General features: G+C 38.5%; 1 protein-coding gene across 1 annotated transcript in view; it reads left to right on the top strand.

Annotated features, from left to right (window-relative positions):
- LOC115920225 overlaps window positions 1-24,633 on the top strand; it is a 33,811-nt gene extending 9,178 nt beyond the window's left edge. The window contains exons 2-21 of the mRNA XM_030975531.1: window positions 83-292; window positions 814-1,021; window positions 1,740-1,928; window positions 3,304-3,419; window positions 4,118-4,327; window positions 5,187-5,394; window positions 5,899-6,087; window positions 7,052-7,167; window positions 7,899-8,108; window positions 9,306-9,513; window positions 10,232-10,420; window positions 11,037-11,152; window positions 11,884-12,093; window positions 13,291-13,498; window positions 14,216-14,404; window positions 15,018-15,133; window positions 15,862-16,071; window positions 16,591-16,798; window positions 17,459-17,647; window positions 23,546-24,633. Of these exons, the coding sequence (XP_030831391.1) occupies window positions 83-292; window positions 814-1,021; window positions 1,740-1,928; window positions 3,304-3,419; window positions 4,118-4,327; window positions 5,187-5,394; window positions 5,899-6,087; window positions 7,052-7,167; window positions 7,899-8,108; window positions 9,306-9,513; window positions 10,232-10,420; window positions 11,037-11,152; window positions 11,884-12,093; window positions 13,291-13,498; window positions 14,216-14,404; window positions 15,018-15,133; window positions 15,862-16,071; window positions 16,591-16,798; window positions 17,459-17,647; window positions 23,546-23,646 (3,600 nt within the window). The 3' untranslated portion in view covers window positions 23,647-24,633. The remainder of the gene's footprint in view (window positions 1-82; window positions 293-813; window positions 1,022-1,739; window positions 1,929-3,303; window positions 3,420-4,117; window positions 4,328-5,186; window positions 5,395-5,898; window positions 6,088-7,051; window positions 7,168-7,898; window positions 8,109-9,305; window positions 9,514-10,231; window positions 10,421-11,036; window positions 11,153-11,883; window positions 12,094-13,290; window positions 13,499-14,215; window positions 14,405-15,017; window positions 15,134-15,861; window positions 16,072-16,590; window positions 16,799-17,458; window positions 17,648-23,545) is intronic.
- Window positions 24,634-26,355: the final 1,722 nt, after the last annotated feature.

Here is a 26,355-nt window from a genome sequence, read left to right as displayed (position 1 = left end):
CATATTAAAATATCTATCAACTTATTAAAAGTAACACATGATTCGATTTATATCCGTATTTACATGTTAATTGTTTTTATAGGCGTTTTTGCACGAGGGAGGGCGGTGTATGATGTATAGCGAATGCGGGGGAAATCCTGATACAGATTTAAGATCAGATCTAAATTGCTTGGACAATGAAGGAGCCCGGTCTACTGGATCAGCAGCAGCCAATGGTCTTCTAAGGGATATGTGTCCAGATTACAACCCTGATGAAGTCTGCTGTGATCTTAACCAACTTAGAACCATGCAGGTAACCAACATCTTCAAGTATCTACATGTATCAGGGTCTACGACCATGCTTTTGATCCATAGTTCTAAAGATAATAATTAGATAGGGCGCGATGGCTCATTGGTAGACCAGTAGTTTCGTAACCGGGAGGTCCCGGGTTCGAAACCAAGTCAATGCACTCGTACCCTTTGGTAAGGTAGTAATCCTAATTACTAAGTCCCTCAGAGAGGACTTAAAGCCTTCGGTCCCCTGGTTGTTTTCTTACAAGCATATACATGCTTTCTTAGCAGTCAGGTAAAACTATCATCATTAAACAGTGTCATTATCAAATGTATCACTAGGTAGTAATAATATCAATGAATAACAATAATGGTATAGTATTAATGACTGCTTTGAGAGAAATAGTTGTTTTTATACGCTCAAGGGAAGGTTAGAATTGTGCTATTGCCCGAGGCGTCTTCCAATACATTTCTTGACATCAAAGAAACTTATTCAAAGTAAATTCTCTTTCAAGGAATGTATCTCAATGCTTGTATTTATAGCCTTTATTGACTGCACTGCGGCCTGCATTCGGTCGTTGTCCAGCCTGTCTAGAAAACATTGAGACGATGATGTGTCAGCTGGTTTGTAGTCCTCAGCAGAGTCTCTATACCAATGCTACAGTCCTTCTGGTAAGCGATGATGGAGTCGGCGTTCGTCGCTTCGATGCCTTCGTCGCACAGGAGTTCGCTGACATCGCCTATGATTCATGTAAGCCTCATCTCACCCGATTCGTTATTAAATAAAGTCCAATCTGTCTTGGAGGCCACCTCTCTTTACAGGCTACCTGTGTATAGTAGCCATTTTGTGACATGTAAGTTGTCTCCGATGCCGGAAAGAAATATGTGTTGAAGTACGTTGTCTAGAAAGGCCACCTTTAGCATTGGCCACTTTTTTTTCTTTCTGTTTTTTCTTTGTTTGGTGACTTCGAGAGAAGCTTTCTTAAAATGAATGTATTACTTTGATCATGTATATCGGTGGTCAGGATAAGTAAACAAAATATAAAGAAAATATCGAAAACTTACAGTAAATCACAATTACTGAAGCCACAATGTTATACAGCTTGACACGCAGTCGGGGCGACGAGTTTCATTTTAGTATCTTTATTTCTTTATTAGTCAGTTATTTTTACATTTCCAACCAAAATCGTTTCGCATTATTGTCTTTTTATAGTATTGAACAGTCATAACTTATACGGATTTAACCCACACGGTGAGTAAATTCAATATTAAATTGCGCTTGTAAAACGTGTGCACTATCATGTGCACTATCAAAAGGGGAATAGAAAATGAATAAAATAACCGGGGTAATACTAGACTACAATGTAAACATGGCGAAGCGTTTAGAAATATAGTATTAAGAGTTATACGAATGTTACTATTACTATCATTATCATTAATTTGAGAGATTCCAACTGTTATTCTTTCAGGTAAGGATGTTAAGTTCCCACGTTCCAATACACCTGTGATGGATGTAATATGTGGCGGGTATCTCGGTGACGATTGCTCCCCTCAGAGGTGGTTTGACTTCCTTGGTGATACAGCTAATGGATTCATTCCTTGGAATATTGACTTCAAACTTGTACCAACAGGAGAAACAGTCGAAGGCATGGACAAAAGTAAGTGGAAAACGAATTATCATCTCATTTATCTCTTCATTTGATTCAAAATTCTTTTCCATCTTTATATTTTATTTCTTCTATTCGCCTTCTTATTTGTTTTTGATGTAAACATTTATTCATTTTTGCTAGCAATATTTCATATCTTGTATTTAAAAAAAAATAAAAAATTGTTGATTTTTTGTTGTTACTACTTTATTGTTTTGATTTAAACATTTATTCATAGTTATATATTTGTTCTCATTTGCTATGTTATCTTTATTTATATGTACATATGTTTTTGAATGCTTTTTATATGATTGTATGTTTGATGTAAACTTGCATTTTTAGTCTTCGGACTTTTTGACAAGTCATGAATAAAACCTTATTTGAATCTTGAATCTTGAATCTTCTTCTACTTCTTCTTCTGCTCCTCACCCTTTTTCTTCTTTTCCGCCGCCTCTTCTTTTTTCTTCTTCGTCTCCGCCTCCTTCCCTTTGTTCTTCATCTCGGCCTCCTCCTCCTCCTTCTTCTCCGCCTTCTTCCCTTTCTTCGTCTCGGCCTCCTCCTCCTCCTTCTCCTCCTCCTCCGGGCAGGTCCAAGCTATTTGGATTGTGACGTACGGGACATTCAGAGACTTTAAACAAGAAATAACAACATATGAAATTATTTATATGGCTTTCTTTTGGTATGAGTCTGTGGCTATTATGGGCTAGTTCATTTGTGGAAAGTTTTAGTTCTGACTAATTTGTTAATTAATTTTTAATGTAATTAATGTGCTGCGTGACGTACGGGACGCTGTGAACCGTACGTCACGCTGCACATTAATTACATTAAAAATTAATTAAAAAATTTGTCAGAACTAAAACTTTCCACAAATGAACTAGTCCATAGTAGCCACAGACTCATACCAAAAGATAGCCATAACAATAATTTCATCTGTTGTTATTTCTTGTTTAAAGTCTCTGAATGTCCCGTACGTCACAATCCAAATAGCTTGGACCTGCCCCTCCACCTCCACCTCCTTCTTCGTCTTCTTCTCTTCCTTCTTCTCCTTCTCCACCTCCTCCTCCTTCTTTTTCTTTTAGTCCTCCTTCTATACCCTATCACTCCTAATTTCAAAAATTTGTTTTGTAATTAATCATCTATTACCTTTAAACATTTTCATTACAAAATTTATCAACAAGTAAATGGTAAAAATCATCCGTCCATTGCAGCTGAAAATGGGGTACCATCCGTATTTTGTTCTTTTTTTCTGTGTGATTACTTTGCATGTATTTTATCTGATTTTATTATACGGAAATGAAAACAACAACAACAACAATAATCTGTAAGTACTTGATATGCTTTAGGAAGGAAATGAATTAGTCAATTCTTTTCATTTAATCTGTTGTAGGCATGGAGCCCATGAACCCTACCTCGTTCTACTGTAACGCACCTGTTGGCAATCAAGGCAGCTGTAGTTGTCAAGACTGTGAACTCTCCTGCTCGGCCTTACCAACCATCGGACCAGTGAGCATAATACCGATTCATTCTCTCTTTCATTCATATAATAGTATGATGCATGATATAAATAATCATTTCGTTTAAGTCTTGGTTAATACATTTTTTATTCCATTTACTATCATAAGCAAAAATGCCACTCTTTCAATCAGAGAAATAGACCTGCTTTTATATGGAGAAAATATATCAAATATTAACAGCAACGTACATTCTTTTTACTCGCACCCCTAGTCCAAACCTCAAGAGATAACAATTGTCTTTTTATGTTTGAAAATGCGAAAATCTGAATAACATTCTGTTACTTCACGTCCTTGCATGTGCACGGTTTGATTAATGCTTACGTCGGGTAGATGGATAACGAAGAAGAAAATAACAAAACAAAACAAAACAACTATTTCCTATCGGGATTACATAATAGACTTTCATTATCAAAAACTGATATAGGTGTAAGAAAATTAGACAGTGTCTCGCAAGTGTGTTTGCATACTTGCCATTCTCTCTTGATACTTACCTTACATTACTTCAGCCGAGTCGTTGTGGTTCCTCGTGATATGATGGACCAGTACTTCCTATCTCCGTCCTTATCTATCTTCCCCTTGATATGCTGCTATGTAAACATATATACATATTGAAATGTCTATCAACTTATTAAAAATTAACAAATGATTCGATTAATATCCGTATTTAACTATTGATTGTTTTCACAGGCGTATTTGCACGAGGAAGGGAGGTGTATGATGTTCAGCGAATGCGGGGGAAATCCTGATACAAATTTTAGAACAGATCTAAATTGCTTGGACAATGAAGTAGCCCGGCCTACTGGATCAGCAGCAGCCAATCGTCTTCTAAGTGATATGTGTCCAGATTACAACCCTGATGAAGTCTGCTGTGATCTTCAACAACTTAGAACCATGCAGGTAACCAACATCTTCAAGTATCTACATGTACCAGGGTCTACGACCATGCTTTTGATCCATAGTTCTAAAGATAATAATTAGAGAAGGCGCGATGGCTTATTGGTAGACCTGTGGTCGCGTAACAGGGAGGTCCCGGGTTCGAAACAAAGTCCATGCTCTCGTGCCCTTCGGTAAGGTAGTAATCCTAATTACTAAGTCCCTCAGAGAGGACTTAAAGCCTTTGATCCCCTGGTTGTTTCCTTACAAGCATATACATGCTTTCTTAGCAGTCAGGTAAAACTATCATCATCAAACAGTGTCAGAATCACATGCATCATCAGGTAGTAATAATAACCATGAATAACAATAATGGTATTAGTGATATACAGCTTAATACGTGTTTCTTATAGTGCATAATATTCTTTAAAGCATGTGCCTATTTTTCGTTCCATACAAAATGAGACCATGGTAATTATAAACATAACAAATACTATTTTAAATTCACTGTTTTACATGTAAAATTTGCATCTTCAATTTTGATTCCTTTTTAAGTATTTAATTTCAGAAAGTTATCTTTTATGTTGGATTGAATATTCTTAGCTTTCACTTTGCAAAGATATTCATTAAAAAAAAAAAAAAAAAAAAAAAAAAAAAAAATATATATATATATATATATATATATATATATATATATATATATCGTGGCATGATGACATTGATGTAATAACAGTCTATACTTGTTCATTACTAATATTCTACTTTAGAAAAGGACTAACTCTTTTCCATCGTTGATGTCTTCCAATAAATTTCTTGATATCAAAGAAACTTATTCACATTCAACTTTATCTCATGGAATGTATCTCAATGCTTGTGTTTGTAGCCTTTATTGACTGCACTGCGGCCTGCATTCGGTCGTTGTCCAGCCTGTCTAGAAAACGTTTTGACGATGATGTGTCAGATGGTTTGTAGTCCTCAGCAGAGTCTCTATTCCAATGCTACAGTCCTCCTGGTTAGCGATGATGGAGTCGGCGTCCGTCGCTTCGATGCCTTCGTCGCACAGGAGTTCGCTGACGTCGCCTATGATTCATGTAAGCCTCATCTCACCCGATTCGATATTAAATAAAGTCCAACCTGTCTTAGAGGGTTAGAGGCCACCTCTCTATAGTAGCCATGTAATTTGCCATGTACGTTGTCTCTCTCGCCGGAAAGAAATGTGTGTCTAGAAAGTCCACCTGTAGCTTTGGCTACCTGCTCTGTTTTTTCTTTATTGAGTGACTCCGAGAGAAGCTTGCCTCAAATTAATGCATTGATTAGATCATGTAGATCGGTGGTCAGAATCAGGACACATAATTTATAAAGAAAATAATGAAAACTTGGAGAAAATCACATCTACTGAAGCCACAATGTTATTAAGGCTATCATGTGTGCACTAATCATGTGCGGAATAGAAAATGAATCAAATAACCGGGGTAAAAATAGACTTCAATGAAAACATGGTGAAGCGTTTAGAAACGCAGTATTAAGAGTTATACGTATGTTGCTATTATTATCATTATCATTAATTTGAGAGATTTCAATCGATATTCTTTCAGGTAAGGATGTTCAGTTCCCAGCTGCTAATACAACTTTGATGGATGTAATGTGTGGCGGGTATCTCGGAGACGATTGCTCCCCTCAAAGGTGGCTAGACTTCTTTGGTGATATAGCTAATGGATTCATTCCTTGGAATATTGACTTCACAGTTGTACCAACAGGAGAAACAGTCGAAGGCATGAACGAAAGTAAGAGGGAAATGAATTATTATCTCATGTATCTCTTTATTAAAAAAAAAAATCTTTTCCATCTTTATATTTTTCTTCTTTTATTCGCCTTCTTCTTCTTTTTCTTCTCCTCCTCGTCCTTCTTCTTATTTTCCGCCGCCTCCTCCTTTTTTCTTCTTCGCCTTCGCCTCCTTCCTTTTCTCCTTCATCTCCGCCTTCTCCTCCTTTTAAACCGTATCAGCTCTTATTTTCAAAAATTTGTTTCGTAATTGATAAACTAATTTCTATTCTAAATTTTTCACTTTTAAATTTATCGACAAGTAAAGGGTAAAAATCATCCATGCATTGCAGTACAGTCTTCGATTGATATAAGTACAATTTGAGAGGTCGGAGGAGTGCTATCGTTCATTGTCTAACGACTCCGTTTCTATTAACACTGGCTTGCTGTCTCTACACCTTTCTTTCCCTCTGTCTCTCTCCTCTTTCTCTCTCTCTCTCTTTCTCTGCTTCTCTCCCTTTCATTTAAATACTGCATCGTTATAATCATCTTTAACTGTATACTTGAAATCACATGTGCATGAGAGAGATATCATTAAATCATTGTAACCACAATACATACTAATAAAATAATGGTTTCTTTCATAGTGTTATTACCTATCTTTTTTTTTCTTTAAAAAGAATAATTATTTATACTATGTTTTCGACTGATACTTTGTAATTATTTATTCTGTTCATTTCCAATAATATGTATATTTTGTACATTGTATAAACTGGCCCCATGGAAGACCAGCAGCAACAATCTAGTTGCAGCTGAAAAGGGCTACCAGCCGTATTTTGTCCTTTTTCTCTGTGTGATTACTTTGCATATATTTTATCTGATTTTATTATACGGAAATGAAAACAACAACAACAATCATCTGTAAGTACTTGACATGCTTTAGGAAGGAAATGAATTAGTCAATTCTTTTCATTTAATCTGTTGTAGGCATGGAGCCCATAAACCCTACCTCGTTCTACTGTAACGCACCTGTTGGCAATCAAGGCAGCTGTAGTTGTCAAGACTGTGAACTCTCCTGCTCGGCCTTACCAACCATCGGACCAGTGAGCATAATACCGATTCATTCTCTCTTTCATTCATATAATAGTGTGATATACATGCATGATATAAATAATCATTTCGTTTAAGTCTTGGTTAATTAATTTTTTTAAATTCCATTTACTATCATAAGCAAAAATGCCACTCTTTCAATCAGAGAAATAGACCTGCTTTTATATGGAGGAAAGATGTTAAATATTAACAGCAACGTACATTCTCTTTACTCTTATGGGATTCTATTTTATAGAAAATCGCACCCTCAGTCCAAACCTCAAGAGATAACAATCGTCTTTTTATGTTTGAAAATGCGAAAATCTGATTAACATTCTGTTACTTCACGTCCTTGTATATGCATGTTTTGATTAATTCTTACGTCGGGTAGATGCATAACGAAAAAGAAAATAACAAAACAAAACAACTATTTATTATCGGGATTACATAATAGACTTTCATTATCAAAAACTGATATAGGTGTAAGAAAATTAGACAGCGTCTCGCAAGTGTGTTTGCATACTCGCCATTCCCTCTTGATACTTACCTTACATTACTTTATTCGAGTCGTTGTGGTTCCTCGTGATAATATGATGGACCAGTACTTCCTATCTCCGTCCTTATCTATCTTCCCCTTGATATGCTGCTATGTAAACATATAAACATATTAAAATATCTATCAACTTATTAAAAGTAACACATGATTCGATTGATATCCGTTTTTACTTGTTAATTGTTTCCAAAGGCGTATTTGCACGAGGAAGGGAGGTGTATGATGTTCAGCGAATGCGGGGAAAATCCTGATACTACTAATAGAACAGACCTGAATTGCTTGGACAATGGAGGAGCCCGGCCTACTGGATCAGCAGCAGCCATTGGTCTTCTAAGTGATATGTGTCCAGATTACAACCCTGATGAAGTCTGCTGTGATCTTAACCAACTTAGAACCATGCGGGTATAATAAGCAACATCTTCAAGTATCCTCATGAATTGTGTCAGGTTCTACGACCATGCTTTTGATCCATAGTTCTAAAGATAATAATTAGAGAAGGCGCGATGGCTCATTGGTAGACCAGGAGTCTCGTAACCGGGTTCGAAACCTAGTGCATAATATTCTTTAAAGCATGTGCATATTTATTTGCTTCGAACAAACTGTGACCATGGTAATTATGAACATAACAAATAATACAATATTTTGAAATCCCTCTTTTACATGTGAAATTTGCATCTTCAATTTCGATTCCTTTTTTAGTATTTCATTTTAGATAGTTGTCTTTTATGTTGCACTAAATATTCTTGGCTTTCACTTTGCAAAGATATTACCATTGGAATTTGACAGGAGTTACAAAACTACAGGACAAACAAATCAGTTTCACATCGTGGCATGATGGCAGTGATGTAATTACAGTTCATATGTACTTGATTGTTAATTACCATTATATTCCACATACTAAGAATCTTGCTCTACGATTGGTCAAAAGTAAATCACGTGATGAAAGATAGTTCGCCCATTATTTATGGGAGAAGCAAAAAGTTCGTTACACTGTGTAGATAGTACTACTATCTACACAGTGCAACGCACTTTAACTGAAAATAGAGGTACTATCTACACAGGGCAACGTACTTTCACTGAAGATTATCCAAAAGCGCACTAAAACAGGCGTAATTAAGCGCGCATTACCAATGAGCGCAATTAAAGCAAACACATGCGCGCACCGTACCCTCAAGGAGTTGGGTTAAACTTTTAACTTTTTTGGTGTGAATTCGGGCCTGGTGTCTTTCATGTAGATGCATACACATCCTTTTCTTTTTGTAGTTAAATTGTTGTTGATGTGGAATATAAAGCAAATAATCACCTTTTGGTTTCAGGCGATGGCAAACTATCACTTCCTCGTCGATCAGAATGTATACGCTATCTTTCCTCAGCTACGCTTCGGAAAGATAGCTACATCCAGATAGCCTCGGAAGTGATAGTTTGTCCCATCACCTTCACCAACGGTAGTTATTTGCTTACTATACCACTTTCATGACTTTAGAAAAGGAATAGCTCTTTTCCATCGTTGATGCCTTCCAATAAATTTCTTGACACCAAAGAAACTTATTCAAAATAAATTCTCTTTCAAGAAATGTATCTCAATGCTTGTATTTATAGCCTTTATTGATTGCAATCCGGCCTGCATTCGGTCGTTGTCCAGCTTGTCTAGAAAACATTGAGACTTTGATGTGTCAGCTGGTTTGTAGTCCTCAGCAGAGTCTCTATACCAATGCTACAGTCCTCCTGGTTAGCGATGATGGAGTCGGCGTTCGTCGCTTCGATGCCTTCGTCGCACAGGAGTTCGCTGACATCGCCTATGATTCATGTAAGCCTCATCTCACCAGATTCGATATTAAATAAAGTCCAATCTGTCTTAGAGGCCACCTCTCTTTACAGGCTACCTAGTAGCCATTTTTTGCCATGTAAGTTGTCTCCGTTGCCGGAAAGAAATATGTGTTGAAGTACGTTGTCTAGAAAGGCCACCTTTAGCATTGGCCACTTTTTTTTTCTTTCTGTTTTTTCTTTGTTTGGTGACTTCGAGAGAAGCTTGCTCAAAATGAATGTATTACTTTGATCATGTATATCGGTGGTCAGGATAAGTAAAAATATAAAGAAAATAACGAAAACTTACAGGAAATCACAATTACTGAAGCCACAATGTTATAAAGGCTATAGCTTGGCATGCAGTCGGGGCGACGAGTTTTATTTTATTATCTTTATTTCTTTATTAGTCGGTTATTTTTACATTTCCACCCAAAATCGTTTCGCATTAATGTCTTTTTGTAGTATTGAACAGTCATAACTTATACGGATTTACCCCCACACGATGAGTAAATTCAATATTAAATTGCGCTTGTAAAGCGTGTGCACTATACTGTGCACTTTCATGTGGGGAATAGAAAAAGAATCAAATAACCGGGGTAATACTAGACTACACTGTAAACATGGCAAAGCGTTTAGAAACATAGTATTAAGAGTTATACGAATGTTACTATTATTATCATTATCATTAAATTGAGAGATTCCAACCGATATTCTTTCAGGTAAGGATGTTAAGTTCCCCCATTGCAATACACCTGTGATGGATGTAATGTGTGGCGGGTATCTCGGTGACGATTGCTCCCCTCAGAGGTGGTTTGACTTCCTTGGTGATACAGCTAATGGATTCATTCCTTGGAATATTGACTTCAAAGTTGTACCAACAGGAGAAACAATCGAAGGCATGGACAAAAGTAAATGGAAAACGAATTATCATTTCATTTATCTCTTCATTTGATTCAAAATTCTTTTCCATCTTTATATTTTATTTCTTCTATTCGCCTTCTTCTACTTCTTCTTCTGCTCCCCACCCTTTTTCTTCTTTCCCGCCGCCTCTTCTTTTTTCTTCTTCGTCTCCGCCTCCTTCCCTTTCTTCTTCGTCTCGGCCTCCACCTCCTCCTCCTTCTCCTCCTCCACCTCCACATCCTTCTTCTTCTTCTTCTCCACCTCCTTCTTTTTCTTCTAGTCCTCCTTCTTCTTCTCCTCCTCCTTATTTTTCTTTAAGTCCTCCTTCTATACCCTATCACTCCTAATTTCAAAAGTTTGTTTTGTAATTAATCATCTATTACCTTTAAAAATGTTCATTACAAAATTTATCAACAAGTAAATGGTAGAAATCATCCGTCCATTGCAGCTGAAAATGGGGTACCATCCGTATTTTGTTCTTTTTCTCTGTGTGATTACTTTGCATGTATTTTATCTGATTTTATTATACGGAAATGAAAACAACAACAACAATAATGTGTAAGTACTTGATATGCTTTAGGAAGGAAATGAATTAGTCAATTCTTTTCATTTAATCTGTTGTAGGCATGGAGCCCATGAACCCTACCTCGTTCTACTGTAACGCACCTGTTGGCAATCAAGGCAGCTGCAGTTGTCAAGACTGTGAACTCTCCTGCTCGGCCTTACCAACCATCGGACCAGTGAGCATAATACCGATTCATTCTCTCTTTCATTCATATAATAGTGTGATATACATGCATGATATAAATAATCATTTCGTTTAAGTCTTGGTTAATTAATTTTTTTAAATTCCATTTACTATCACAAGCAAAAATGAAACTCTTTCAATCAGAGAAATAGACCTGCTTTTATATGGAGGAAAGATGTTAAATATTAACAGCAACGTACATTCTCTTTACTCTTATGGGATTCTATTTTATAGAAAATCGCACCCTCAGTCCAAACCTCAAGAGATAACAATCGTCTTTTTATGTTTGAAAATGCGAAAATCTGATTAACATTCTGTTACTTCACGTCCTTGTATATGCATGTTTTGATTAATTCTTACGTCGGGTAGATGCATAACGAAAAAGAAAATAACAAAACAAAACAACTATTTATTATCGGGATTACATAATAGACTTTCATTATCAAAAACTGATATAGGTGTAAGAAAATTAGACAGCGTCTCGCAAGTGTGTTTGCATACTCGCCATTCCCTCTTGATACTTACCTTACATTACTTTATTCGAGTCGTTGTGGTTCCTCGTGATAATATGATGGACCAGTACTTCCTATCTCCGTCCTTATCTATCTTCCCCTTGATATGCTGCTATGTAAACATATAAACATATTAAAATATCTATCAACTTATTAAAAGTAACACATGATTCGATTGATATCCGTTTTTACTTGTTAATTGTTTCCAAAGGCGTATTTGCACGAGGAAGGGAGGTGTATGATGTTCAGCGAATGCGGGGAAAATCCTGATACTACTAATAGAACAGACCTGAATTGCTTGGACAATGGAGGAGCCCGGCCTACTGGATCAGCAGCAGCCATTGGTCTTCTAAGTGATATGTGTCCAGATTACAACCCTGATGAAGTCTGTTGTGATCTTAACCAACTTAGAACCATGCGGGTATAATAAGCAACATCTTCAAGTATCCTCATGAATTGTGTCAGGTTCTACGACCATGCTTTTGATCCATAGTTCTAAAGATAATAATTAGAGAAGGCGCGATGGCTCATTGGTAGACCAGGAGTCTCGTAACCGGGTTCGAAACCTAGTGCATAATATTCTTTAAAGCATGTGCATATTTATTTGCTTCGAACAAACTGTGACCATGGTAATTATGAACATAACAAATAATACAATATTTTGAAATCCCTCTTTTACATGTGAAATTTGCATCTTCAATTTCGATTCCTTTTTTAGTATTTCATTTTAGATAGTTGTCTTTTATGTTGCACTAAATATTCTTGGCTTTCACTTTGCAAAGATATTACCATTGGAATTTGACAGGAGTTACAAAACTACAGGACAAACAAATCAGTTTCACATCGTGGCATGATGGCAGTGATGTAATTACAGTTCATATGTACTTGATTGTTAATTACCATTATATTCCACATACTAAGAATCTTGCTCTACGATTGGTCAAAAGTAAATCACGTGATGAAAGATAGTTCGCCCATTATTTATGGGAGAAGCAAAAAGTTCGTTACACTGTGTAGATAGTACTACTATCTACACAGTGCAACGCACTTTAACTGAAAATAGAGGTACTATCTACACAGGGCAACGTACTTTCACTGAAGATTATCCAAAAGCGCACTAAAACAGGCGTAATTAAGCGCGCATTACCAATGAGCGCAATTAAAGCAAACACATGCGCGCACCGTACCCTCAAGGAGTTGGGTTAAACTTTTAACTTTTTTGGTGTGAATTCGGGCCTGGTGTCTTTCATGTAGATGCATACACATCCTTTTCTTTTTGTAGTTAAATTGTTGTTGATGTGGAATATAAAGCAAATAATCACCTTTTGGTTTCAGGCGATGGCAAACTATCACTTCCTCGTCGATCAGAATGTATACGCTATCTTTCCTCAGCTACGCTTCGGAAAGATAGCTACATCCAGATAGCCTCGGAAGTGATAGTTTGTCCCATCACCTTCACCAACGGTAGTTATTTGCTTACTATACCACTTTCATGAATTTAGAAAAGGAATAGCTCTTTTCCATCGTTGATGCCTTCCAATAAATTTCTTGACACCAAAGAAACTTATTCAAAATAAATTCTCTTTCAAGAAATGTATCTCAATGCTTGTATTTATAGCCTTTATTGATTGCAATCCGGCCTGCATTCGGTCGTTGTCCAGCTTGTCTAGAAAACATTGAGACTTTGATGTGTCAGCTGGTTTGTAGTCCTCAGCAGAGTCTCTATACCAATGCTACAGTCCTCCTGGTTAGCGATGATGGAGTCGGCGTTCGTCGCTTCGATGCCTTCGTCGCACAGGAGTTCGCTGACATCGCCTATGATTCATGTAAGCCTCATCTCACCAAATTCGATATTAAATAAAGTCCAATCTGTCTTAGAGGCCACCTCTCTTTACAGGCTACCTAGTAGCCATTTTTTGCCATGTAAGTTGTCTCCGTTGCCGGAAAGAAATATGTGTTGAAGTACGTTGTCTAGAAAGGCCACCTTTAGCATTGGCCACTTTTTTTTCTTTCTGTTTTTTCTTTGTTTGGTGACTTCGAGAGAAGCTTGCTCAAAATGAATGTATTACTTTGATCATGTATATCGGTGGTCAGGATAAGTAAAAATATAAAGAAAATAACGAAAACTTACAGGAAATCACAATTACTGAAGCCACAATGTTATAAAGGCTATAGCTTGGCATGCAGTCGGGGCGACGAGTTTTATTTTATTATCTTTATTTCTTTATTAGTCGGTTATTTTTACATTTCCACCCAAAATCGTTTCGCATTAATGTCTTTTTGTAGTATTGAACAGTCATAACTTATACGGATTTACCCCCACACGATGAGTAAATTCAATATTAAATTGCGCTTGTAAAGCGTGTGCACTATACTGTGCACTTTCATGTGGGGAATAGAAAAAGAATCAAATAACCGGGGTAATACTAGACTACACTGTAAACATGGCAAAGCGTTTAGAAACATAGTATTAAGAGTTATACGAATGTTACTATTATTATCATTATCATTAAATTGAGAGATTCCAACCGATATTCTTTCAGGTAAGGATGTTAAGTTCCCCCATTGCAATACACCTGTGATGGATGTAATGTGTGGCGGGTATCTCGGTGACGATTGCTCCCCTCAGAGGTGGTTTGACTTCCTTGGTGATACAGCTAATGGATTCATTCCTTGGAATATTGACTTCAAAGTTGTACCAACAGGAGAAACAATCGAAGGCATGGACAAAAGTAAATGGAAAACGAATTATCATTTCATTTATCTCTTCATTTGATTCAAAATTCTTTTCCATCTTTATATTTTATTTCTTCTATTCGCCTTCTTCTACTTCTTCTTCTGCTCCCCACCCTTTTTCTTCTTTCCCGCCGCCTCTTCTTTTTTCTTCTTCGTCTCCGCCTCCTTCCCTTTCTTCTTCGTCTCGGCCTCCACCTCCTCCTCCTTCTCCTCCTCCACCTCCACATCCTTCTTCTTCTTCTCCACCTCCTTCTTTTTCTTCTAGTCCTCCTTCTTCTTCTCCTCCTCCTTATTTTTCTTTAAGTCCTCCTTCTATACCCTATCACTCCTAATTTCAAAAGTTTGTTTTGTAATTAATCATCTATTACCTTTAAAAATGTTCATTACAAAATTTATCAACAAGTAAATGGTAGAAATCATCCGTCCATTGCAGCTGAAAATGGGGTACCATCCGTATTTTGTTCTTTTTCTCTGTGTGATTACTTTGCATGTATTTTATCTGATTTTATTATACGGAAATGAAAACAACAACAACAATAATGTGTAAGTACTTGATATGCTTTAGGAAGGAAATGAATTAGTCAATTCTTTTCATTTAATCTGTTGTAGGCATGGAGCCCATGAACCCTACCTCGTTCTACTGTAACGCACCTGTTGGCAATCAAGGCAGCTGCAGTTGTCAAGACTGTGAACTCTCCTGCTCGGCCTTACCAACCATCGGACCAGTGAGCATAATACCGATTCATTCTCTCTTTCATTCATATAATAGTGTGATATACATGCATGATATAAATAATCATTTCGTTTAAGTCTTGGTTAATTAATTTTTTTAAATTCCATTTACTATCACAAGCAAAAATGAAACTCTTTCAATCAGAGAAATAGACCTGCTTTTATATGGAGGAAAGATGTTAAATATTAACAGCAACGTACATTCTCTTTACTCTTATGGGATTCTATTTTATAGAAAATCGCACCCTCAGTCCAAACCTCAAGAGATAACAATCGTCTTTTTATGTTTGAAAATGCGAAAATCTGATTAACATTCTGTTACTTCACGTCCTTGTATATGCATGTTTTGATTAATTCTTACGTCGGGTAGATGCATAACGAAAAAGAAAATAACAAAACAAAACAACTATTAATTATCGGGATTACATAATAGACTTTCATTATCAAAAACTGATATAGGTGTAAGAAAATTAGACAGTGTCTCGCAAGTGTGTTTGCATACTTGCCATTCTCTCTTGATACTTACCTTACATTACTTCAGCCGAGTCGTTGTGGTTCCTCGTGATATGATGGACCAGTACTTCCTATCTCCGTCCTTATCTATCTTCCCCTTGATATGCTGCTATGTAAACATATAAACATATTAAAATATCTATCAACTTATTAAAAGTAACACATGATTCGATTGATATCCGTATTTACATGTTAATTGTTTTTATAGGCGTTTTTGCACGAGGAAGGGCGGTGTATGATGTATAGCGAATGCGGGGGAAATCCTGATACAAATTTAAGATCAGATCTAAATTGCTTGGACAATGAAGGAGCCCGGTCTACTGGATCAGCAGCAGCCAATCGTCTTCTAAGTGATATGTGTCCAGATTACAACCCTGATGAAGTCTGCTGTGATCTTAACCAACTTAGAACCATGCAGGTAACCAACATCTTCAAGTATCTACATGTACCAGGGTCTACGACCATGCTTTTGATCCATAGTTCTAAAGATAATAATTAGATAGGGCGCGATGGCTCATTGGTAGACCAGTAGTTTCGTAACCGGGAGGTCCCGGCTTCGAAACCAAGTCAATGCACTCGTACCCTTTGGTAAGGTAGTAATCCTAATTACTAAGTCCCTCAGAGAGGACTTAAAGCCTTCGGTCCCCTGGTTGTTCTTACAAGCATATACATGCTTTCTTAGCAGTCAGGTAAAACTATCATCATTAAACAGTGTCATTATCAAATGTATCACTAGGTAGTAATAATATCAATGAATAACAATAATAGTATAGTATTAATGACTGCTTTGAGAGAAATAGTTGTTTTTGTACGCTCAAGGGAAGGTTAGAATTGTGCTATTGCCCAAGGCGTCTTCCAATACATTTCTTGACATCAAAGAAACTTATTCAAAGTAAATTCTCTTTCAAGGAATGTATCTCAATGCTTGTATTTATAGCCTTTATTGACTGCACTGCGGCCTGCATTCGGTCGTTGTCCAGCCTGTCTAGAAAACATTGAGACGATGATGTGTCAGCTGGTTTGTAGTCCTCAGCAGAGTCTCTATACCAATGCTACAGTCCTTCTGGTAAGCGATGATGGAGTCGGCGTTCGTCGCTTCGATGCCTTCGTCGCACAGGAGTTCGCTGACATCGCCTATGATTCATGTAAGCCTCATCTCACCCAATTCGTTATTAAATAAAGTCCAATCTGTCTTGGAGGCCACCTCTCTTTACAGGCTACCTGTGTATAGTAGCCATTTTGTGACATGTAAGTTGTCTCCGATGCCTTTTTTTTCTTTCTGTTTTTTCTTTGTTTGGTGACTTCGAGAGAAGCTTGCTTAAAATGAATGTATTACTTTGATCATGTATATCGCTGGTCAGGATAAGTAAACAAAATATAAAGAAAATATCGAACACTTACAGTAAATCACAATTACTGAAGCCACAATGTTATACAGCTTGGCACGCAGTCGGGGCGACGAGTTTCATTTTAGTATCTTTATTTCTTTATCAGTCAGTTATTTTTACATTTCCAACCAAAATCGTTTCGCATTATTGTCTTTTTATAGTATTGAACAGTCATAACTTATACGGATTTAACCCACACGGTGAGTAAATTCAATATTAAATTGCGCTTGTAAAACGTGTGCACTATCATGTGCACTATCAAAAGGGGAATAGAAAATGAATAAAATAACCGGGGTAATACTAGACTACAATATAAACATGGCGAAGCGTTTAGAAACATAGTATTAAGAGTTATACGAATGTTACTATTACTATCATTATCATTAATTTGAGAGATTCCAATCGATATTCTTTCAGGTAAGGATGTTAAGTTCCCCCATTGCAATACACCTGTGATGGATGTAATATGTGGCGGGTATCTCGGTGACGATTGCTCCCCTCAGAGGTGGCTTGACTTCTTTGGTGATACAGCTAATGGATTCATTCCTTGGAATATTGACTTCAAAGTTGTACCAACAGGAGAAACAATCGAAGGCATGGACAAAAGTAAGTGGAAAACGAATTATCATCTCATTTATCTCTTCATTTGATTCAAAATTCTTTTCCATCTTTATATTTTATTTCTTCTATTCGCCTTCTTCTACTTCTTCTTCTGCTCCTCACCCTTTTTCTTCTTTTCCACCGCCTCCTCTTTTTTCTTCTTCGTCTCCGCCTCCTTCCCTTTCTTCCGCGTCTCCGCCTCCTCCTCCTCCTACTTATTCTCCTCCTCCACCTCCACCTCCTTCTTTTTCTTCTTCTCCTCCTCCTCCTTCTCCTCCTCCTTCTTTTTCTTCTAGTCCTCCTTCTATACCCTAACACTCCTAATTTAAAAAGTTTGTTTTGTAATTAATTAACTATTACCTTTAAAAGTTTTCATTACTAAATTTATCAACAAGTAAAGGGTAAAAATCATCCGTGCATTGCATATAGCCTTCGAGTATGGCCCAATGTATTCTTACATGATTATGATGACAATTTTTTTCTTGAATTTACGATTGCTTTATGAGTACATTAATATTTGAGAGGTGGGAGGAGTGCTATCGTAAATTGTCTAACGACTCCGTTTCTATTAACACTGGCTTGCTGTCTCAACACCTTTCTTTCCCTCTGTCTCTCTCCCCTTCCTCGCTCTTTCTCTGCTTCTCTCCCTTTCATGTACACTGTAGATACTGCTTCGTTATAATCATCTTTAGCTGAAATCACCTGTGCATGAGAGGGATATCATTAAATCATTGTAACCATTGGGTCCCTCCTCCTGATATAACTGATTGGGATATACACCACAATAGGCCTGTACCATGATGATGTTCATTAAAACAACAACAGCTCAATACATAATAACACAATAATGGTTTCTTTCATAGTGATATTACCAATTTGTTTTCTTCTTTTTTAAATAATTATTTATACTATGTTTTCGACCGATACTTTGTATTTATTTGTTCTGTTCATTTATAATATTATATATATTTTGTACATTGTATAAACTGGCCCCATTGAAGACCAGCAGCAACAATATAGTTGCAGCTGAACATGGGGTACCAGCTGTATGTTGTCCCTTTTCTCTGTATGATTACTTTGTATGTCTTTTATCTGATTTTATTATACGGGAAAAAACAAAACAACAATATGTAAGTATCGAAAATAATATCGCTAGTGATATTCGTTTGTCTCGCAATGTGGTCAATAAGGAATCTAAAAGGTCACGACGTTTCGTATGCTACTGCGATACTTCGTCAGGTGATAAAAACTGTTGTAAGCAAGGGTCTTTTATACTTTACGGGAGGACCGTAAAGCGGTCTAAAATTCGATCGATAATTGGAACAATAACGCCCAATGCCTATTGGTCGACGCACACGGTGATCGACCAATCACCAAGGCCGCTGGTTCGGCCGCTGGTTCGGCTGATGCACCAGGCCTATTGGCCGACGCATACGGTACTCGACCAATCAACGGGCCGCTGGCTCGGGCCGTCTGCTGAATGGAATCGACCGTTGTTGGCTGGCAGGACGGCGAGTGTCATGGCGGCGTATCGTCCGCATCCAAAATTCGGGGATATCGATCCCGTTGTCTCTGTTGAAATTATTAGGATTGAGACGGATATTGATAGCTTCTTTTACCCTCCGTGTATACCAATGCCGTTCCTGGGAAAGGCACTGAACCCCGTCCCAGTCTGGTTGATGCTGGTTGTCCCAAGCATGTTCGGCTACGGCTGAGTTGTCAGTTCGACGGAGTCTGACGTCCCTCTTATGCTCAGTGATTCTTTCTTTTATCGGACGGGCAGTTTCACCGATGTAGGATCTATCACATCCTTTACAAGGGATGTTGTACACAATGCCGTCCCGTCTATGTGGAGGAATTGGATCCTTGGGGCGTGTAAGTTGTTGACGTAGGGTGGTATCTGATCTGAAAACCGTTCGAATGCCATGGCTCTCTAGGCGGCGCTTGAGTTGTTGGGAGACCCCATCAATGTACGGCAAGACTGTAAAAGTCTTGTATACCTTCTGATCCCTGGGTTCCGACGATCTATTCTTGGTATTGTGTATAAAACGGCGTGGGTAACCGTTGAGACTCAGGGCACTGCGAACACGGGTCCGTTCTTTGCATGGCTGTTGTGGACTTGTCACAATGCGTGAAGCTCTGTCAAATAGACATTTCACTAGACCTCTCTTCACCGATATGGGATGGTGAGAGTCAAACGCTATGTACTGGTCTGTGTGGGTAGGCTTCCTATAGACTGAGGTGGAGAGCCTATGGTTGTCGTGTCTATGAACTAGAGTGTCTAAGAATGCTATCTTCCCTTCACACTCTATCTCTGATGTGAACTGGATGGTTGGTTCAAGGCTATTCATGTGTTTAAGTAGCTTATCTGTTTCAGAGATGGGAACTATGATGAAGGTGTCATCTACGTATCTCTTCCAAACACGAGGCAAGCAAGAGAGGGGACATGTGTCCAACGCTTCTTCTTCGAAACTCTCCATGTATAGGTTGGCCACAACAGCCGAGACTGGACTGCCCATGGCTGCCCCTTCTGTCTGTTCATAGTATGAACCTTTATACAGAAAATATGTGGATCGTAGAACAAACTCGAGGAGTTGAGTGAGTTGTTCCGGTGAGAGTGCGGTCCGGGTAGACAAATTGCTGTCTGATTGTAAGCGTTGCAATGTAGCATTGCATGCGCCCTCAATCGGTACATTGGTGAAGAGTGAAACTACGTCAAACGAAACCATGCGTTCTTGAGTACCGATGGTTTGCTCTGCTATGAACTCTGCAAAACCACTCGAATTGGGAATCGTATATTCAGTCAAACCGGTGAGCGGAGAAAGAATTTCAGCTAGGTACTTTGAGAGGTTATAGGCAAAGGAGCCTATGCATGACACTATAGGTCGTAATGGTACTGTGGGTTTGTGTATCTTGGGTAACCCGTATATTCTAGGAGGTTGCTTTTGTGTGGGTTTCAGTCTACGATAGGTCGGTTCATCCATCACATTGTCTTTCTTTAGGTTCAGCAAGGTGTTGGTAAGCTTGCGAGCCAAACGATCTGTGGGATCTTTCTTTAATACACGATACGGACCAGACTCCAATAAGTCGGTCAATTTCTCATGGTATATTGTGGTGTCTAGAATGATTGTGGCACGACCTTTGTCGGCTGGAAGAATAGTAATACTATCATCAGCCTTCAAAGTTTTGAGAGCGGTGTGCATTTCTTTCGAAATGTTGTGTTTAGGGGGGCGTGCTTTTTGTAGGATGTTGTCTACATCTCTGCGGGCGGCGTCGGCCGACTCCGCATCAAGATACTTGACCGCTGTCTCAACTTTCGCAATTATTTCGGTAGCTGGAATCCGTCTAGGGGAGACGGCAAAGCCGAGGCCTTTCTTAAGAATCTCTTCTTCCGAAGAAGTGATCGTTCTAGAGGATAGGTTAATAACCCACTTCTCCTCATTCGCTAATGAGGGCACCGTCCTGCTCGACTTTGGCTGTGTAAGTTTATCAAATTTCGTTTGTTGTCTCGTTTTACATTTCATGAAGACATCTCGGTAGATATCTTCATTAACCTTCACTATCTCATCGCTATGTTGGGGGACTAAGTTCGATATGACTTCGGCCTTCAAAGTTTCATATTCGGTCTTGGCCGAGCCAAGAGTGCGTCTGGTTAGAAAAATCCGTTCTTTTAAGAAACGACGGGATGCCGTTTCAGCTGCCTTCTTTGCCCCCATGGTACGCATCGGCAGGACGGTGCACACCGCTCTCAAAACTTTGAAGGCTGATGATAGTATTACTATTCTTCCAGCCGACAAAGGTCGTGCCACAATCATTCTAGACACCACAATATACCATGAGAAATTGACCGACTTATTGGAGTCTGGTCCGTATCGTGTATTAAAGAAAGATCCCACAGATCGTTTGGCTCGCAAGCTTACCAACACCTTGCTGAACCTAAAGAAAGACAATGTGATGGATGAACCGACCTATCGTAGACTGAAACCCACACAAAAGCAACCTCCTAGAATATACGGGTTACCCAAGATACACAAACCCACAGTACCATTACGACCTATAGTGTCATGCATAGGCTCCTTTGCCTATAACCTCTCAAAGTACCTAGCTGAAATTCTTTCTCCGCTCACCGGTTTGACTGAATATACGATTCCCAATTCGAGTGGTTTTGCAGAGTTCATAGCAGAGCAAACCATCGGTACTCAAGAACGCATGGTTTCGTTTGACGTAGTTTCACTCTTCACCAATGTACCGATTGAGGGCGCATGCAATGCTACATTGCAACGCTTACAATCAGACAGCAATTTGTCTACCCGGACCGCACTCTCACCGGAACAACTCACTCAACTCCTCGAGTTTGTTCTACGATCCACATATTTTCTGTATAAAGGTTCATACTATGAACAGACAGAAGGGGCAGCCATGGGCAGTCCAGTCTCGGCTGTTGTGGCCAACCTATACATGGAGAGTTTCGAAGAAGAAGCGTTGGACACATGTCCCCTCTCTTGCTTGCCTCGTGTTTGGAAGAGATACGTAGATGACACCTTCATCATAGTTCCCATCTCTGAAACAGATAAGCTACTTAAACACATGAATAGCCTTGAACCAACCATCCAGTTCACATCAGAGATAGAGTGTGAAGGGAAGATAGCATTCTTAGACACTCTAGTTCATAGACACGACAACCATAGGCTCTCCACCTCAGTCTATAGGAAGCCTACCCACACAGACCAGTACATAGCGTTTGACTCTCACCATCCCATATCGGTGAAGAGAGGTCTAGTGAAATGTCTATTTGACAGAGCTTCACGCATTGTGACAAGTCCACAACAGCCATGCAAAGAACGGACCCGTGTTCGCAGTGCCCTGAGTCTCAACGGTTACCCACGCCGTTTTATACACAATACCAAGAATAGATCGTCGGAACCCAGGGATCAGAAGGTATACAAGACTTTTACAGTCTTGCCGTACATTGATGGGGTCTCCCAACAACTCAAGCGCCGCCTAGAGAGCCATGGCATTCGAACGGTTTTCAGATCAGATACCACCCTACGTCAACAACTTACACGCCCCAAGGATCCAATTCCTCCACATAGACGGGACGGCATTGTGTACAACATCCCTTGTAAAGGATGTGATAGATCCTACATCGGTGAAACTGCCCGTCCGATAAAAGAAAGAATCACTGAGCATAAGAGGGACGTCAGACTCCGTCGAACTGACAACTCAGCCGTAGCCGAACATGCTTGGGACAACCAGCATCAACCAGACTGGGACGGGGTTCAGTGCCTTTCCCAGGAACGGCATTGGTATACACGGAGGGTAAAAGAAGCTATCAATATCCGTCTCAATCCTAATAATTTCAACAGAGACAACGGGATCGATATCCCCGAATTTTGGATGCGGACGATACGCCGCCATGACACTCGCCGTCCTGCCAGCCAACAACGGTCGATTCCATTCAGCAGACGGCCCGAGCCAGCGGCCCGTTGATTGGTCGAGTACCGTATGCGTCGGCCAATAGGCCTGGTGCATCAGCCGAACCAGCGGCCGAACCAGCGGCCTTGGTGATTGGTCGATCACCGTGTGCGTCGACCAATAGGCATTGGGCGTTATTGTTCCAATTATCGATCGAATTTTAGACCGCTTTACGGTCCTCCCGTAAAGTATAAAAGACCCTTGCTTACAACAGTTTTTATCACCTGACGAAGTATCGCAGTAGCATACGAAACGTCGTGACCTTTTAGATTCCTTATTGACCACATTGCGAGACAAACGAATATCACTAGCGATATTATTTTCGATACTTTATCCGCAATGAGTAATATATTTAGCAATATGTAAGTACTTGATATGCTTTACGAAGGAAATTAATTTAGTCAATTCTCTTCATTTAACCTATTGTAGGCATGGAGCCCATGAACCCTACCTCGTTCTACTGTAACGCACCTGTTGGCAATCAAAGCAGCTGTAGTTGTCAAGACTGTGAACTCTCCTGCTCGGCCTAACCAACCATCGGACCAGTTGCACCTACTTAAAACTTTGGATATGATGAATTCCTTTCCATTAAACAAGGACTAGTTATTCTCTATTTGGAGAAGAAGAAAAAAAACTCATAATTTGATTACTAAATGTTTTCAAACTGTTATTGGCATCCACGATGGGAAGGATATGTAATATGTGTGTATTGGTTTCAATTTCATATCGATTGTAATGGTTTTGTTTTACTTTGCATTATATGGTTGCCAATGTGAGGGGATATGAGAAAGGTTCTTTCTTGGTTACGGTGCTTGGTATTCTTTGAATTCTTTCTATCTATCTAGGTATTTTCTCCCGGTTCCGAGGTTGATTGCAACATCTCTTCAATTCACTTTTTTTTTCTGCCATTATGGTGCACTCGTGCAGTTTTAGTCCACTCCCGTTCTTGACACCCTCTTCCCAGTTGATTCTGTCTCCCTCTCGGTCTAGTTCCTTCCAATCTCCCCTCCAATACACCCTTTAAGAGGCTTTGGTGCCTTTTAAGATGACCAAAGTCTTTGATTTTTCTCTCCTTAACTAATCCTATTAGTGTAATTTGTTTACGCCCTGCCATGTGCAATATCTCTTTGTTGGTTTTCATTCGTTTCAAGGATATTTTCCTCATTCTTATGTAAATCCACATTTCAATAGATGTTATTCTATTTTCCATAGCCTTGCTTATTATCCATGTTTCTGTTCCATACAATAGGACAGACCATACATAACAGTTTACTAGTCTCAACCTAAGCGCAACTTTCACCTTTCTATCTGTGAATAAGACTTTCATTGCCAGAAATGTATTCCGAGCAATTTCTATTCTTCTTTTTATTTCTGCTTCGCATCTGGCATCATCTGTGATATGGATTGTCCTAAGTAGATGTAATTACTGACCTGCTCAATGATATGTCCATCGAGTTTCAAACAGATTCTAGGCTTATTCTCTGTTCTACTAAAAATCATGGACTTAGTTTTCTTGACATTCATGCTTAGACCAAACTTTTCACTCTTGACTTTTACAATATCCAATACATGTTGTAAATCTGTTTCATTCTCTGCGCAAATTACAGTGTCATCAGCATAACGTAAATTATTAATATTTACACCCCCAATACTAACACCTTTCATATCTGAAATTTCCCTGAATACCAACGCTGTGCACAAGTTGAACAGAGATGGGGACATTACACATCCCTATCTAAAACCAAACTGTTCCTTACTTACTTCATTGTCAATTTGAATTTTTATTTTGTTGAGAATGATCTTTAAGAGCAACTTGGTTTATACATGGCTCATAAGACCAATTGTCCGGAAATCTTCACATACACTTGCCTTAGGCTTCTTTGGAATTGGCACAAACATCGACTTTTTCAGATCTTCAGGAATATGACCTGTAATGTATATCATTTGGCAAATACTAGTCAAATGTTCAATCCCAAATTATTTTAAGGCCACAAGTTCTTCCCGTGTTATCCCATCTGGGCCTTCAGATTTAGAAGTTCCCATAGTGAATGCAGAGCTTGTTTAACTTTTGATTCAAGTATACTTGGACCCTCGTTGCCAGTGATGGGAAATTCTGGACCTCTATCATCATCAAATAGGTCTTTGATATATGCTTCCCATCTTTGTTTAATGTCATCCTTTTCAAAGAGGAAAGATATTCCATCTTTGTTCTTGAAACATCCGCTTGCTGCCTTGTTTTTCTTCTTCTTAATTTTTTTGGTTTATCTGTGCATTTCATTTGTTTGGTTTGTCTTGGGGAATTGCTCAATTCTAACACATCTTTGAGTTAGCCATTCTTCTTTTGCTCTTTTACATTCATTATCAATTTCCTTATTGATGTCTCTGTATGATTTGGAGTTTCTGACTTGCTTTTGCCCCTCCTGTATCAAGTTCAGAATCTTTTCTGTCATCCATGGTTGTTTTGCTAGTTTCTTATTAGTTGGTAGTATCTTATTTCCATGCTAAATGCTTTTTTTCAAGTATTTTCCCTTCACTTCTAGTTTCTCAATGTCATTTACTTCATTATTTGTTTGTTCTATTTCTGCTGTGACTAGACAATTATACCTATTTCTAACTTCCATCAGGTATTTTTCTGCTACCTCTGTTTTATTTAGAGCTGTGACATCTGGAAGAGGGTTTCTTTTTGTTATGGGGAGTGTATTCTTTAGCTTTATTTCGATTTCTGCAATCACCGGGTTGTGATTAGAATCTATGTCAGCCCCTGGGCATGTCTTTACCAGCTTGATACAATTCTTGAACCTGTTCTTTATTAAAATGTAGTCGATCTGTTTTCTTATCTTTTGTCCATATTCTAGTCGATCTGATCACTTCTCATCTTGTGAATAGACTATTTTCGTAATGTAACCAAATTTAATGCACAAGTCTTTGTGAAGTGCCTCAATACAAATTATTTCATCCACCTGATAAGCATAATAGTAATTCAATAGTCAGAATGCAAACTGCATATATCAAGTGTTGCTAGGTCGGTCAAACCATAATGTTTGTCCATCCTGGCAACAACTAATGTATGCAGTTTGGATTATGTCTATTGAAAAAATATTGTTCACCAGGTGAATGAAATAATTTGTATTGAGGCACTTCACATGTTGATATCAAACGACCTTTGACCTTTAACAACATTCCATGTCTCTAAAACCTACTGTATACCCCCTAAGTATTAATGAAATAAATTGTAACAA

Source organism: Strongylocentrotus purpuratus, unplaced genomic scaffold, assembly GCF_000002235.5.
Source record: "Strongylocentrotus purpuratus isolate Spur 01 unplaced genomic scaffold, Spur_5.0 spur5_scaffold_8, whole genome shotgun sequence".
Lineage (NCBI taxonomy): Eukaryota > Metazoa > Echinodermata > Echinoidea > Camarodonta > Strongylocentrotidae > Strongylocentrotus > Strongylocentrotus purpuratus.
The sequence above is the reverse complement of the archived record's forward strand: the minus strand, read 5'-3'. Positions and strand labels throughout refer to the sequence as shown.